Source organism: Nerophis lumbriciformis, linkage group LG24, assembly GCF_033978685.3.
Source record: "Nerophis lumbriciformis linkage group LG24, RoL_Nlum_v2.1, whole genome shotgun sequence".
NCBI lineage: Eukaryota > Metazoa > Chordata > Actinopteri > Syngnathiformes > Syngnathidae > Nerophis > Nerophis lumbriciformis.
In genome coordinates this window covers 26,906,206-26,923,136 of record NC_084571.2, presented here as the reverse complement: position 1 = coordinate 26,923,136, position 16,931 = coordinate 26,906,206, and the positions used below count along the sequence as shown (strand labels likewise).

At 41.7% G+C, this 16,931-nt stretch overlaps 1 protein-coding gene and 1 non-coding gene across 5 annotated transcripts in view; both read right to left on the bottom strand.

The window, feature by feature from the left end:
• Window positions 1-16,931, bottom strand: part of znf385c (zinc finger protein 385C) — a 409,652-nt gene that overhangs the window by 31,777 nt on the left and 360,944 nt on the right. For all 4 annotated transcript variants that reach the window (XM_061981849.1, XM_061981850.1, XM_061981852.1 and 1 more), the window contains one exon: window positions 13,234-13,435. In XM_061981849.1, coding sequence (XP_061837833.1) covers window positions 13,234-13,435 — 202 coding nt within the window. The remainder of the gene's footprint in view (window positions 1-13,233; window positions 13,436-16,931) is intronic.
• trnat-cgu (transfer RNA threonine (anticodon CGU)) lies at window positions 9,700-9,771 on the bottom strand. The gene has a single exon. It is a non-coding gene; the product is annotated as a tRNA-Thr (tRNA).

Here is a 16,931-nt window from a genome sequence, read left to right as displayed (position 1 = left end):
AATTCTTTGCTTCCTGTCTTGTTTAATAGATGTCATCAGTGTTTGAACCTGACAATAACTATCCATAGCATTTCTTTATTCATCACTCCAAGCAACATTTGTAAGTTTTACAATATAACTAAAACAATTCTTACTTACTAAACCGTCCCATGTGTGATGTCTGTAGGATTGTTTTCATGCATATTTGTATGTGTTATCGTAATGTAATGAAACTAGCGTTGTTAGCATTAGCTAATATGCTGACACATTTACAAAGGTGTGTTAGTTTGCTTACAATGGCATTCTTTTTGTATTGTTTCAGTTACGTAAAATTCACCAAAACGTCACCGTTGAGTTATTGAGTCTGTTTAGCTGATTGGAGAGCCAGCTTCCGCAGCTAGTGGGTCCATGACAATGACTTCTGTTTTGTTTGATCAGCCGTTTTACTGCTGTTTGGAAACAATTAAGGTATATAAGTAAACATTTACAGAATCTTTCGTACCGGTATATATCTGCGCCTTATAGTGCAGTGCTAATATATGTAAATATATTTATTTGTTCTGCGTTCTAAAGCGCTTTAAAGCCCGGGAAATACAGTACTTCTTTGTGGTTCGTTCAATTGAACTCTTTGGATTGGTGAGAATGCCAAGTACTGTTTGGATCTCACATCTCCAATGACTGACAGTCATTGGTTGTATTAAACTCATCAGGACAAAAATGCTCAGCTGCAAGCGTAAACAATCTTTGGGAAGGATCGCGTAGTGAAATAATCTTTTAGAAGTGCCAGGACTCGTAGGGCCTGCGCTCTGATTGGCGAAATGTCAGAGCAATGGACCAGAGAATCGGCAGCGCCGGCGGGGCCTGGGAGGAGGAGTACAACTCCTCGCGAGTCGTTTATGGATATTTGGATCAATGTTGACGCGGGCGGTCTCTCATTTTTCTTTGTCGCACAACAAAAATGATTCGACGCTTGAGCACTTCAATTAAATTGGACAAGCTTTTACAGCGGGAGAAAAAAAGACGACCTGTTGCGTCGATTGATCCGCTCGGAACTTTAACTACAAAACAAAGAGCAAATTAGATATAATAAGACTGTCACGCTCGTTATGTGGTTGCTGGCAACCTCTTCTCTCGGCGTGACTGTGCTTCAACAGCAGAGTCCATCAAAGAGTGATTGATGCTTGTCAACATCCGTGTGGACTTGCCAACTCCACGGAGGAACGCCTCCTGCTCCCACTCCCGCCAACACATGCTCCAGTCATATGTCCCTTCTTAAATCACCATGAGGAACAAATATTTTACATGGACGAGCAACATCTCATCTTTAGCGGGTAGTTAAAATATTTGGTTGTACTTAATTATTAGCAATTGCTTTTATATTTAGGGCAGTTGAAGCTGTGCCCGACCAGATCCAGCAAATGGTGTTAACCCTTGTGTAATGTTCATATTGTTGCTACTCAGCCAGCGTTTGTGGGTCTTTACCTTATCCCAATAAACATCTGTTCAGTATTTTAACATAAAAGTGTTTGATTGTGAGGCATTAAAAGCCACAAAATGCAACGGGTCCTTCGACCCACAAACGCTGGCTGAGTAACAACAATATGAACGTTGCAGGGAAAAATTTTCTGCCAGTTTCTGCATCCCACAGAGATTCTTCTTTTGTGTTTCTGCACCTACGGTTCCCACACAAGGTTGCAACATTGTTTGTCAACACTGTCTGCTCTCATTTTCTCGCACATTTGACCCTCTGATGTTCTGTGTACCTACACTCTGTCCTCCTCTTGTCTAGGCCTGCTGTGTGTGTGTGTGTGTGTGTGTGTGTGTGTGTGTGTGTGTGTGTGTGTGTTACACAGAACATCCATTTCCACACTTCTATTAGCCCCGGGTGGCGTACCCGGACACCACATATGTAATAGAAATGTGTAGGGGGGGTGTATGGTGTGTGGTCATTAAAGGGGAACATTATCACAATTTCAGAAGTGGCTTATTTTATTTTTCGAAGTTTTTTTCAAAATTTTACCCATCACGCAATATCCCTAAAAAAAGCTTCAAAGTGCCTGATTTTAACCATCGTTATATACACCCGTCCATTTTCCTGTGACGTCACACAGTGACGCCAACACAAACAAACATGGCGGATAGAACAGCAAGGGAAAGCGACATTAGCTCGGATTCAGACTCGGATTTCAGCGGCTTAAGCGATTCAACAGATTACGCATGTATTGAAACGGATGGTTGTAGTGTGGAGGCAGGTAGCGAAAACGAAATTGAAGAAGAAACTGAAGCTATTGAGCCATATCGGTTTGAACCGTATGCAAGCGAAACCGACGAAAACGACACGACAGCCAGCGACACGGGAGAAAGCGAGGACGAATTCGGCGATCGCCTTCTAACCAACGATTGGTATGTGTTTGTTTGGCATTAAAGGAAACTAACAACTATGAACTAGGTTTACAGCATATGAAATACATTTGGCAACAACATGCACTTTGAGAGTGCAGACAGCCCAGTTTTCATCAATTAATATATTCTGTAGACATACCCTCATCCGCTCTCTTTTCCTGGGGGTCTGGCGGCAGATTTCTTTGACGTTATCGTTGGAAATGCATCTGCTTTGAGTGTCGCAGGATATCCACACATTCTTGCCATCTCTGTCGTAGCATAGCTTTCGTCGGTAAAGTGTGCGGAACAAACGTCCAATTTCTTGCCACTTTCGCATCTTTGGGCCACTGGTGCAACTTGAATCCGTCCCTGTTCGTGTTGTTACACCCTCCGACAACACACCGACGAGGCATGATGTCTCCAAGGTACGGAAAACAGTCGAAAAAACGGAAAATAACAGAGCTGATTTGACTCGGTGTTTGTAATGTGTTTGAGACGATGTGACGTCACAACGTGACGTCATCGCTCCAAGAGCGAATAATAGAAAGGCGTTTAATTCGCCAAAATTCACCCATTTAGAGTTCAGAAATCGGTAAAAAAAATATATGGTCTTTTTTCTGCAACATCAAGGTATATATTGACGCTTACATAGGTCTGGTGATAATGTTCCCCTTTAAATATGTATTCTGATATATGTTCTTCACAGAAAAAGAGCCCAAGTCACTGAGTCTCAGTTTGAAAAATGTATTAATTGTATCATTTTTCTTTTAATAAAAAATGAAAACGGGTCCCACAGACCCGAACACCACACAAGGGTTAAGTGTTTACTTACTGTACTGTGTATCCTCGATTTACGAACCCCTCTATTTGCGATTTTTCGATTTATACATTTTTGGATCGAGGTAAATATGCGTCTGTGCAAACCATGTCACTGCGTACGAACACTTCATTCATTCATTCATTTTGTGTCCCGCCTGCAGGTAAAAAGCAGGGCGCAGCATTTTCGGGGAGGTGGAGCCCTCCACGTTCCTTGCTAGTCACTTCTCAGCGCCTCAGTGTGTGTGTGTGCCTTCTCTTGGTGTTTTTTTCACCTGTTGGCATTTTGTCCATTTTGCTAACTCAATAAAAGTGCCAAAAAAGAAAACAAAGCAGCGTGGAAAGAAGGGGGGAACCGATGAGGGGTTACAAAAATGACTATTTGCTGGCGCAAGAAGCATTTAAGTCCCATCTTAAAACTAATTTGTATACTCTAGCCCAGTGTTTTTCAACCTTTTTTGAGCCAAGGCACATTTTTTTCATTGAAAAAATTCTGAGGCACACCACAAGCAGAAAACATTAAAAAATGAAACTCAGTAGCCGATATCCACAATAAAAAGCCGTTCTCGCAATTGTTTGATATGAATTCAAACCATGCATGCGTCACTATAGCTCTTGTCTCAAAGTAGGTCTACTGTCACGACCTGAATTATTTTGAGTTTTTTTGGTGTTTTTCTGCGTGTAGTGTTTTAGTCCTTGTCTTGCGCTCCTATTTTGGTGTTTTTTCCTGTTTTGTTGGTATTTTCCTGTTGCAGTTTCATGTCTTCGTTGAGCGCTATTCTCCACACCTGCTTTGTTTTCGCAATCAAGACTATTAAAGTTGTGCGGACGCTTTTCTTCTTTGTGGGGACATTGTCATTGTTTGATTGTGATGTCATGTTCGGATGTACTTTGTGGACGCCATATCTGCTCCACACGCTGTAAGTCTTTGCTGTCGTCCAGTATTTTGTGTTTTGTTTACTTTACAGCCAATTCAGTTTTAGTTTCGTTTTGCAAAGCCATGCCTAAGCTTCAATGCCTTTTCTTAGGGGCACTCGCCCTTTGTCTATTTTTGGTTTAAGCATTAGATACCTTTTTAACTGCCCGCTGCCTCCTGTTCCCGACATCTACAAAGCAATTAGCTACCTGCTGCCACCTACTGATATGGGAGAGTATAACATGGTTACTCTGCCGAGCTCTAAACAGTACAGACACTCAACAACGGCACATTATTTACGGATTACAATTACTTGTGTGCAAAAAATATTTTTAACCCAATTAGTGTCATGTCTGTGTAATCATGTTTTGTTTTAGTCATGTTTTGTTTTCTTTAGTTATTGGACTCTTTAGTTTCTGGCTTTTCACTCCCTTGTCTTGTTTCCATAGTTACCCATTAGTTTCACCTGTTCCACGTTTGGACTCATTGTGCACTCTTGTCACCATAGCAACCCATTAGTTTTTACCTGTCACGTCACGCACCTGTTTCACGTTTTGAGTCACGCACCTGTTTTCGTTAATCATGTCTGTAGTATTTAAGTTCACTGTTTTCAGTTTGTCTTTCTGGCGACATCCCACATTTATGCTCTGTACATTCCTGACACTTGTTTTCATGTCCATCCTTCATGCTGCTACTTTAGTCCAAGCCAAGTAAGTTATTGTTTATTAATGCCACAGTTAGTGTTTTTTGTTGTTCATAGTTTCTGCCTTTGTGCAAGTATTTGTTTTCATAGCCAAGTTGTTTCTCCGCCACTATGCGCGCTTTTCGTTTGTACTTTTTTTTTTGATAGTAATAAACAATCATGTACTCACATTCCCGTCTCGCCCGAGCCAACTTTCCGTTGCCTTCCGGAAAAGCAAACACCCAGGACCAAGTCATGACATTTAGGTGAAATTACATAATCTCCCACGGCGCACTAGGCCGCGGCACAGTGGTTGAAATACACTGCTCTAGCCTTTAAATAGACCCCCTTTTTAGACCAGTTGATCTGCCGTTTCTTTTCTTTTCTGCTCTGCCCCCCTCTCCCTTGTGGAGGGGGAATTACACAGGTCCGGTGGCCATGGATGAAGTGCTGGCTGTCCAGAGTCGGGACCCGGGGTGGACCGCTCGCCTGTGCATCGGTTGGGAACATCTCTGCGCTGCTGACCCGTCTCCGCTCGGGATGGTCTCCTGCTGGCCCCACTATGGACTGGACTCTCACTATTATGTTAGATCCACTATGGACTGGACTTTCACAACATTATGCTAGACCCACTCGACGTCCATTGCATCCGGTCTCCCCTAGGGGGGTGGGGGGGTTACATACATCTGCGGTCCTCTCCAAGGTTTCTCATTGTCATTCTCATTGACATCCCACTGGGTTGTGAGTTTTTCCTTGCCCTTATGTGGGCTCCGAACCGAGGATGTTGTCGTGGCTTGTGCAGCCCTTTGAGACACTTGTGATTTAGGGCTATATAAATAAACATTGATTGATTGATTGAAGTATGAGAGAAGCGACGAAGCAAGCTTCATACCACGGCAAGTTTTAATTGTGATGTGACCGGACTTTTCTGGAAAAATATGCCAAAGCAGACTTATTTCAGAGCGTCAACATTTCAGTCTTTTCTCGTTACATTACACCTGTTTGCTCTTTTGTTCCACCTTTTTATGTTTGTTTGGGGTTTTTTTTGCCACGGGATGATAAAAAATGACCCTCCGGCCTCGCTTTGGACACCCCAGTAGTAGATTATCAGCCGTCTGATTAGAAATGAGAATAAAAACACATCAAACGGAAAGAGAAAGTACTGTCGTGTAGTTTTACTCCACTTGTATGTCTCAGCAGCTGATTTCCTTTGAAGTACTGCTGATGGACAACTTTAAAAGCAAAATCGCCTGGGAGGATTTTAGCCTGCCAACATTTTGGGTTTAGTGGCAAAGAGAAAGAGTAGTTTAACGCAGGATTCATGTCGAGCAGTTAAGTTAGTCTCTGGCAGGTTTCCTCCAGCGAGGTCTGAAGGAGCGTAGCGGCCTCGTCTGTCTGGACGTCCATTAGTAGCGTGACGTGGGGATGAGGAGGCTGACCTTGCGGCTGCGGATGGCGTGCGTTAATTGGCGAGCAGGTGTGTTGTTTACAGGAGCAGTTTGGCAAGCATTAGTCGTTCATTATAAGTTCAGGCTCACACAATTCTTCTTATAATTGGGACAAAATTACTGCGAGCATTAAAAAGAGCTTATCTTCTTCCTCCCTCCTCCATGCTTTCACTCGCCATCGCAATCCTGCCTACCGTTCATTTAATCTCATCTTTTATTCCAGCCTTCATTTGTCTGTTGCCGCTTCCTCCTCCCAAAAGAATATAAATTTGAGAAGAAGAAGAAGAAGAGCGTTATCAGGCCTCCCAGCCTTTTGTCCACTTTCTCCTCCATCAAGGAGAACTTCTCTTTACTTGCTCCTCTCTGATGTTCCCGCCTCGCATCCCGACACCTTTTAAGAATTCCGAGCAGACGCTTCTCTCATCCTACGTGGCGTGCAGAGCCAAGGGGAGGTGCAACATGGGAAAGAAACCTTGTTTAAAATGTCATCTTCCGCAGTTAAAATGGTGTTTAATTACAGCAGGTAAAGTGTTTGTGTGAGGGTTCAAAAAGGATTTATAAAAATGGGATAGGCTCCAGCGCCCCCCGCGACCCCGAAGGGAATAAGCGGTAGAAAATGGATGGATGGATGGATGGGTGTGAACTTTTAATAGCAGATTGCAAAGTGTGCCAGTAATTCAGGCCCGACTCGTCAGCTGCCTAAACAGGTTGCCGTGGATAAAGACAGATGAACAACATTGAAAGTGGCTGCTGGTTGCAGGAGCTCTGTGCTCTTGTGTCCTCCTTTGTGTTCCTAATGTTTCCCTTTTGTTCTCATGTGTTTTTTGCCATCTGGTTCGGGCCTGCGCAACAAGGGGTGGCACTTTCCTGACTTTTGCACTGCTTTCTGGTGTCTTTTTGGTGGGCTTTTGGCATACTTGCCAACCTTGAGACCTCCAATTTCGGGGGGTGGGTGCGGGGGCGTGGCGGGGGCGTGGTTGGGGGCGTGGTTCAGAGGGGAGGAGTATATTTACAGCTAGAATTCACCAAGTCAAGTATTTCATATATATATATATATATATATATATCCCCGCGACCCCGAAGGGAATAAGCGGTAGAAAATGGATGGATGGATGGATGGATATATATATATATATAAGAAATAATTGACTTTCAGTGAATTCTAGCTATATATATATATATATATATATATATATATATATATATATATATATATATATATATATATATATATATATATATATATATATATATATATATATATATATATATATATAAATAAAATAAATACTTGAATTTCAGTGTTCATTTATTTACACATATACACACACATAACACTCATCTACTCATTGTTGAGATAAGGGTTGAATTGTCCATCCTTGTTCTATTCTCTGTCACTATCTTTCTAACCATGCTGAACACCCTCTCTGATGATGCATTGCTGTGTGGCACGCACAAAAGTGCTTTCATCAAATGCACTAGATGGCAGTATTGTCCTGTTTAAGAGTGTCACAACATTGCTGTTTACGGCAGACGGACTGCTTTACTGTAGACGTTCTTTATATTGTGGGAAAGCGGACTCAGGTCCGCATGGAGCTGGAGGGGGCGTGGCCTCCAGATCCGCCTGAATTTCGGGAGATTTTCGGGAGAACATTTGTCACGGGAGGTTTTCGGGAGAGGCACTGAATTTCGGGAGTCTCCCGGAAAATCCGGGAGGGTTGGCAAGTATGGCTTTTGGAGCCTTTTGGCCATGAACCGGAGACCAGCTGCTGGCTCTCTGCCATACTGGACTCCTTGTGGAGAGACCGGAGGAAATGCGGAGAAGAAGAGACAGGACTACAGAGCTCGCATTAAGAAAAGCCATGGCTAAATGGGCACGCATCGGACACATCGGTCTCCCTGGATGGATTCTAGTTCATCTGTGAGAACTGGACATTGTCTGAAAACTAGTGGGCAGCCTAGGACATAGTCCGTTTTCTTGGTTGCTTTGTTGGGTCTGTTCCATGAGCATTATCCTCTAAAGCAGTGTTTTTCAACCTTTTTTAAGCCGAGGCACATTTTTTTCATTGAAAAAATCCGGAGGCACACCGCCAGCAGAAATCATTTAAAAAACGAAACTCAGTTGACAGTAAAAAGTCGTCGTCGCAATTGTTGGATATGACTTTAAACCATAACCAAGCATGCATCACTATAGCTCTTGTCTCAAAGTAGGTGTACTGTCACCACCTGTCACATCACGCCGTGACTTATTTTTAGTTTTTTGCTGTTTTCCTGTGTGTAGTGTTTTTCTCTTTTTATTTTCCCGCATCTACTTTGTTTTAGCAATCAAGACTATTTAAGTGATTTTCATCCTTCTTTGTGGGGACATTGTTGTCATGTCATGTTCCGATGTACTTTGTGGATGCTGTCTTTGCTCCACAGTAAGTCTTTGCTGTCGTCCAGCATTTTGTTTTTGTTTACTTTGTAGCCAGTTCAGTTTTAGTTTCGTTCTGCATAGCCTTCCCTAAGCTTCAATACCTTTTCTTAGGGGCACTCACCTTTTCTTTGTTTTTGGTTTAAGCATTAGACACCTTTTTACCTGCACACTGCCTCCCGCCGTTTCCGACATCTACAAAGCAATTAGCTACCGGCTGCCACTTACTGATATGGAAGAGCATTACACGGTTACGCTGCCGAGCTCTGGACACCACCGACACACAACAATGCCACATAATTTGCAGATTATAATTACTGGTTGTCAAAAAATATTTAATCCAAATAGGTGAAATTACATAATCTCCCACGGCACACCAGACTGTATCTCACGGCACACTGGTTGAAAAACACTGCTCTAAAGACCTGAGTGGCCACATGCGTGGACAGCACCATTTAGCTCTTATTTCCAAAATTGTCTACACTACTGAATTGGGGCCCTTATGTGGACACTTATACTGCTATCTGATGGTGTCAGAAGAGTATAACATACAATGGAATTTGGAAAAAAAAAAGTGTAAAAATAATAATTAGCATGTCACTAAACATGAAGTACACGTTTGTTACTTATGGACTAAGTACATCATATAAAAAGATGATTCTTAGTTTTTATTGTAATTAGGGTCCAATAAGCCCAAATAGCAAAGAGAAATAAAAAAAGCATGTAAACAAACAGCTTGGGCCTTAAGAGGTTAAGTATTATTTTTTGTTTTTTTGTTGTTTTACTTTTGTAGCTGTATGTAGAAACAAGGGGTGATCAAGGGTGATGGGTCAAATGCAGAGATTAGTTTCACCACACCTGGTGTGTGTGTGTGTGTGTGTGACAATCATTGGCACTTTAACTTAAATGGCGCCACTAAAAGTGGCAGCTGGCTGCATCAGCTCTAAGCTCTTTTAATGTTTCCTTCTTATTTTTTGTGGACTTTCTCTATCTGCACGTCAACCACATGATGAATAAAGTCTATCCTGTGAGGGACAAGATAGAAAAACAATTACATGCTCTAAGGCACAGATGGGGATCCAACCCATGATCTTCGGTTTACGAGACCGACGCCATACCACTTGGCCACCACGCCTTGCTATTGATCCCAAAATGTCAGGTGACGTTCCGCAGACCTCAAAATGCCTGCATCTCCTTAACTTTGTAGAGTGGAACCCGCCAAGTCCTGCTCCGTCGTGTTTTTCTTTTTGCTAAAGTGACACCGACATTAAACTTGACAGGCAAATAAAGTCATCGTTAAGATGCCTTGAAAGTGGAGTTGATGTCGACATGTGTTGTAAGCAGCATGAAACCATAACTTAACTACTGTCGAGTTACACGGAATTAAAGCGTGCACACAGTGACGTCCTGCAAAATTCTAAATAAAAGCATGGCAGTATTACCCATAGCAACTATAACATGTAGAGAATGGCTTTTTTGCCGATATCCGATATTCCGATATTGTTCAACTCTTAATTACTGATTCCGATATCAATCGTTACCGATACATACAATCGTGGAATTAACACATTATTATGCCTAACGCATTAAACAATGTAACAAGGTTTTCCAAAATAAATCAACTCAAGTTATGGAAAAAAATGCCAACATGGCACTGCCATATTTATTATTGAAGTCACAAAGTGCATTATTTTTTTTTAACATGCCTCAAAACAGCAGCTTGGAATTTGGGACATGCTCTCCCTGAGAGAGCATGAGGAGGTTAAGGTGGGCGGGCTTGGGGGGATGGGGGGGGCGGGGTTTGGTAGGGGATAGCAGGGGGTGTATATTGTAGCGTCCCGGAAGAGTTAGTGCTGCAAGGGGTTCTGGGTATTTGTTCTGTTGTGTTTATGTTGTGTTACGGTGCGGATGTTCTCCCGAAATGTGTTTGTCATTCTTGTTTGTTGTGGGTTCACAGTGTGGCGCATATTTGTAACAGTGTTAAAGTTGTTTATACGGCCACCCTCAGTGTGACCTGTATGGCTGTTGACCAAGTATGCCTTGCATTCACTTGTGTGTGTGTGAAAAGCCGTAGATATTATGTGATTAGGCCGGCATGCAAAGGCAGTGCCTTTAAGGTTTATTGGCGCTCTGTACTTCTCTCGTCACAAATTTTACTTTTTGAAACCGATACCGATAATTTTGAAACCGATACCGATAATTTCCGATATTACATTTTAAAGCATTTATCGGCCGATAATATCAGCAGTCCGATATTATCGGACATCCCTAATAAAATGTACATATTTAGCTAGTGATGATCTGATGTTTTGGCTAAAGATCCCATCTAAATTCGAGTCTCCATCTGATAGTTTGACAATAGACAATAGAAGTGAAAATGTTTAACTGCAAGTTGTCATGTCTGTGATCATGTTTTGTTTAGTTATGTTTTGCTTGGTTTTTGGACACTTTTTAGTTCCTGGTTTCACTCCCTTTGTCACCATAGCAACCATTAGTTTCACCTGGTTCACATCCTCATGTCACGCACCTGTCTCACGTTTTCACATTTTGAGTCACGCACCTGTTTTCACTAATCATGTCACTATTATTTAAGCTTTGAGTTGCCAGGCTGTCTTTCTGGCGACATCACCCTCTACAAACCCTTGTTGATATCCATGCTGCTCTTTTTCATGTCCTTTTCTCGTTCCAAGTAAGTTTTCTTTATTCATGCCATAGTTTGCAAGTTTTGTTTCGTTAGTCAAGTTTGTACTTCCGCCTTGAGCGCACTTTTTGTTCCTCGGTTAGTGTAAAATAAATAATGCTTTTACCTTCACGCCTTGCCCGCGCCAACTTTCATTTGCATTCCGGGAAAACAAACCCCAAAGTCCAAGTCTTGACACAAGTAACTAAAATAAACACGATAGTAAATTTTTATAAAGCTTATCTTATGACGTTTAAAATTTGCTAGTATTGTTGTAAACCAGATGATGTATAAATAAAGCAACTAATGCACAATAACCAAACAAAAGTAAAAAGAGCCTTCCTGTATCCAGAGACTTACTCTCTGACTTTGTAAACAATAACAAGAATGACCAAAAATATTCTACAATAATAAGAACAAGAACAAAAAAAATATCGATCTAATCACCTTAGTATCGTTTATATTATGATATTACACTAGGTATCAATATTATCGACATCTGGCTCGAGCACCCCTGCTTTATGTTGAAGCTTTAGCTTATGTCGTCCTTTTCCTCTAGTCCTCCAGTGATAGCGCTACTTGGAACAAACGTACAGTTGTTTTTTTTGTCCGTCATGGGGGTGAGGATTAGTACCTTAGAAGCGGCTTCACACCGTGGGTAGACGACGCGTTCGTCGCAGCTTGCTCTCAAATGGTAGCCGGTGTTTTGGCAAGACATGCACCCTCCTGAAATTCATGCAACTCCTGCATGTGGTAACAATTGCGTGTCCCTGGTCGTGCATCCATTTTGAAGGAATCTTCCATGCGAGTACAATTATTAGCATGTAAACACTAGGACACAGCTGTGGTAAAGAGCACACTGCAAAAACTGAAATCTAAGTAAGATTAAATATCTCAAATAAGGGTGATATTTGCTTATTTTCTGTCTGATAAGATAATTCTTCTCACTTAGCAGATTTTATGTTAGTCTTTTACTTGTTTTAAGTGTTTTGGTCCTAAATTATCTCAGTAAGATATTACAGCTTGTTGCTGAGATTTTATGACCTATATTGAGTAAAACATGCTTGAAACTAGAATATCAAGTGTCGCAAAGCTGTGTCATCAACACTCACAAGTATAAAACTACTTTTTTAAAGTAATCATTTATTATTAAAAGCATGAAAAAAAAAATCATGACTTTGACACAATTTTGTCTCATAATTAAAACAGATGACAGCCAAATGGACATTGCTGTTTTATTTTCAATGAAACAATAGAAAATACGTACTCATATAGTTGTACAGTTGTTATTATTTTGGGGTTCATTGAGGTTAGCTAATTTTACTTGTTTTCGAAAATCTTGACAAGCCAAATTTTCTTGTTCTATTGGCAGATAATTTTGCTTAGTTCAAATAAAATACCCCTCATTTTTGTGTTTTTTTCTTGTTTTTGAACACTGACTTTTTGCAGCGCAGTTCAAAAAGGGCAAATATAGTTAAGTTAAAGTTAAAGTACAAAGGATTGTCACACACACACACACACACACACACACTAGGTGTGGCAAAATTATTCTCTGCATTTGACCCATCACCCTTGATCACCCACTTGGGAGGTGAGGGGAGCAGTGAGCAGCAGCAGTGGCCGCGCCCGGGAATCATTTTGGTGATTTAACCCCCAATTCCAACCCTTGATGCTGAGTGCCAAGCAGGGAGGTAATGGGTCCCATTTTTATAGTCTTTGGTATGACTCGGCCGGGGTTTGAACTCACAACCTACCGATCTGAGGGCGGACACTCTAACCACTAGGCTTCTAAGGAAATAGCACAGTAGGAGCAGATTCCAATGTACCTAGATGTAAACCCCCCCAGCCCCCAAGTAGCATCCCAATGTACTGACACCTCTTTGGACCATAAAGGTGTCCAGTAAAATAAATACATACTTGTTCCTTCCTCTAAGCTTGAGTCCACAACGACGGGCAGTGCAATCTCAGTTGTCTTGGTCCTGTTGCGCTCTCTGTTTCTGTTTCTCTCCCTCCCGCCGGATGAAGCCTCCCCGCCTCGTCTTTGCCTGTTCTTCTGGGCCTCGATGGCTTTGAGCTTGCGCGCGTGCTTGTGGCCCTTATAGTGCGCCTCTGCCTGGTTCTGCAGCAAAGGAATAGGATAGAAGACAGGTTAGCGAGACAGGAGAATTTTAATCGATGCTATATCACGGAGGAAAAAAAAGCGGGGCCCCAACGTGCGGCCCATGTTAAAAATGCACGGCTGAATGCACAATACGAGAGCGGCCGCCTGTTCCCGCCTGATAACGGCGTCGGCACGCCGGGAGGCCAGAGGTATAATTGCATGAGAAATACGCAACAAGAGCGAGCCTCGCAACTCCACAACTACCCTATCAACGTGCACAGTGAGAGGCGTCCTCACTGCAAATGCGAGGTCCGGGCATGCTGCAAATGATAATGGCACACACACACACACACACACACACACACACACACACACACACACACACACATACACACACACACACACACACACACACACACACACCAACAAGCACGTACACACAGAATTACACTGACTGACTGCTCAATCTCAGAGCAAAGTCCCCCTGCAGTCTAATTAGCAGAAATCGATCAAATCAAATGTTGATGACGGCAAAAGATACATTTTGGGAATATCAACTGTCATAATAATAACTGTGGTGTCAAATAGTCCTTCAAACTGCTGTCCTGCAGGGAGCGGCTGGATGCTAAGCATGTCAAATACAATACCGTAAGATGTGATATATACACAATACAAATTAAATAGGTAGGTTTTAAGCAAAATTGTAATTGCACAGTGGTTAGTACGTGTGCCTTACAATATGAAGGGCCTCAGTTCAATCCTGGGCTCAGGATCTTTCTGTGTGGAGTTTGCATTTTCTCCCCGTGACTGCGTGGGTTCCCTCCGGGTACTCCGGCTTCCTCCCACCTCCAAAGACATGCACTTGGGGATAGGTTGGTTGGCAACAATAAATTGGCCCGAGTGTGTGAATGTGAGTGTGGTCTGTCTATCTATCTGTGTTGGCCCTGTGATGAGGTGGCGATTTGTCCAGGGTGTACCCCGGCTTATGCTTCGTGCAGTTGGGATAGGCTCCAGCACCTCCCGCGACCCCATAAGGGACAAGCGGTAGAAAAATGGATGGATGGATTGCTTCCAATATGGGTCCGATCTGAATAAAACTTTCTAATTTTATTAAATATACAGTAGAGTATTCAGTCTTAAAATAGATACATTTAAATTTTCAAATGCATTCTTCTTATTTTTGAATATACTTTTTTTTTTTTAATTCAGCAGTGACGTGCGGTGAGGTTCATGGCTGGTGAGGCACTGACTTCATCACAGTCAGATTTACAAACATACGAACCTTAAATAGTATCTTATTCACCATTTGATTGGCAGCAGTTAACGGGTTATGTTTAAAAGCTCATACCAGCATTCTTCCCTGCTTGGCACTCAGCATCAAGGGTTGGAATTGGGGGTTAAATCACCAAAAATGATTCCCCGGCGCGGCACCGCTGCTGCCCACTGCTCCCCTCACCTCCCAGGGGGTGATCAAGGGATGGGTCAAATGCAGAGGACAAATTTCACCACACCTAGTGTGTGTGTGACAATCATTGGTACTTTAACTTAACTTACTTATAAGTGCGGGAACAGTGGTGTTCGTGTTGGAGGAGTTGTGAATGAATGAAATATGAAATCCGTGCTGCAGTCTGCAGGTGTACCTAATGTTGTGTCCCTGCAGTCGTTCACGTACGGCTCCTCCGGCGCGAGCATTGTTGTTTTTGCACTTTTTGGCTTCTTGTTAAGTTTTTTTGGGTGGATTCGGTCTTGCACATGGAGGGTTTGGGTGTGGCTCTGGTTGGTGTGGCGCTCCCGTCGAGGGGTGCATTAACCGGCACCAGGAGGCGGGATTACTGCGAGCATCAGCCAGTGCGTCTTCGCAGCAGTTTTATGATTGCTCAGCACAATAAATACGTTACACACATACAGTTGTTGACAAAATACACTGTACATTAAATGCCTCAGCTAACTAAACTATGGAAATGTATAATATAATTCATATAGCAATACGGTCTCACTGCACAGCAGGCCAGCAGTTAGCCGAGTCATTGCGCAATCCATGTTGAGGCACTGAGTGACGTGCCTCAACTGGCTGCTGATCACCGCACCGTCTCTTCTCAGTATTTGAACGGCAAATGTGAAAATTCAGCGATTTTGAATAAAAATATTCTAAAACTGGTGAAGTTAAATGGAAAATAACTTTATAGTATAATCACTGAATACATATAACAATTTAATACATTTTTTTTCTTTTTAAATTTTTTTTCTTTCCATGATGACCGCACGTCACTGTAATTCAGTATTTATCATTACTATTATTATTATCATTAGTTTTTATAATATTATTAATCAAACATATTTATTAGTATTGTTGGAATTCATTGTTCATTTAATTGCTATTAATAGAATTAATAGATTAAACCAAACTGTGAATGTTGTTTGTCTATCTATGTCGACCCTGTGATGAGGTGGCGACTTGTCCAGGGTGTACCCCGCCTTCCGCCCATGTGCAGCAGAGATAGGCTCCAGCACCCCCTGCGACCCCGAAAGGGACAAGCGGTAGAAAATGGATGGATGGATGGATGTAAATGATTCCATAGAAGGATACAAAATTTTAAACAATAACAGAAAGTTAAAAAATAGTATCATGTAATATATAAATACGTGTAATATGATTTTTTATTTTTTCAAATTTCAGTATTTTTTATTATTATTAATCAAAAATATGTAATAGTACAACTGATACTACTATTTGTTTAATTACTATTATTATATTATTATTATTAATAGGTTCAACTGAACTGTAAATTTCCCCAAAATTGGCTGTAAAATGTAAAATATCAAAATAAATAAAATATTATCTTCTAATATATGCAGACGTGTAATACGACTAATTTTTTTGACAGTGGGAAATGCATGTATACATTTTTCATACATTTAAAAAAAAAGTTTCATAATTTCAATTTACTTAATAATAAAATTGTATATACAATGAGTACAATGTGGAGAAAATGCAGCCAAATTTTGCTTTTTGAGAGCTTAAAAGCCCTTAATTACTCAATCATGATATCAAAAAGCAAAACCTACTCGCGCCATTTTACTCCAATAAAAGCCGACTGTTGACGAGCAGACACCCAAGGTTACATGATGGTGCCTCACAAGTGGCGTCATGAATTTATGGAGGTAATCACGTTCACTTTGCATCACGAAGAGGTCTATAAATAATGCGGCTGTCAAACATCCTGTGACTAATGTGCTGTGAAAAAGCATCAGAAGTTGGCGTGATGTGACCAATCCCGCCTACGCAGCCAGCTGAGGCTCCCCGCCGATCGGATGCTCACTTGTCCAAGCCAAGGTTTTTGCATTTCCGATCCGATACCGACCGATACCGATACTGACCGATACTGGCCTATCCGAGCATGTATTAAAGTTTAAAGTTATTTAGCCTACTTAGTTGTCAGAATCATGTTGAAAAGGGTTTTAGTACTCTTGATAACAACTAGCCAGATGAATTAGGGGAGTTTGAATAATACAC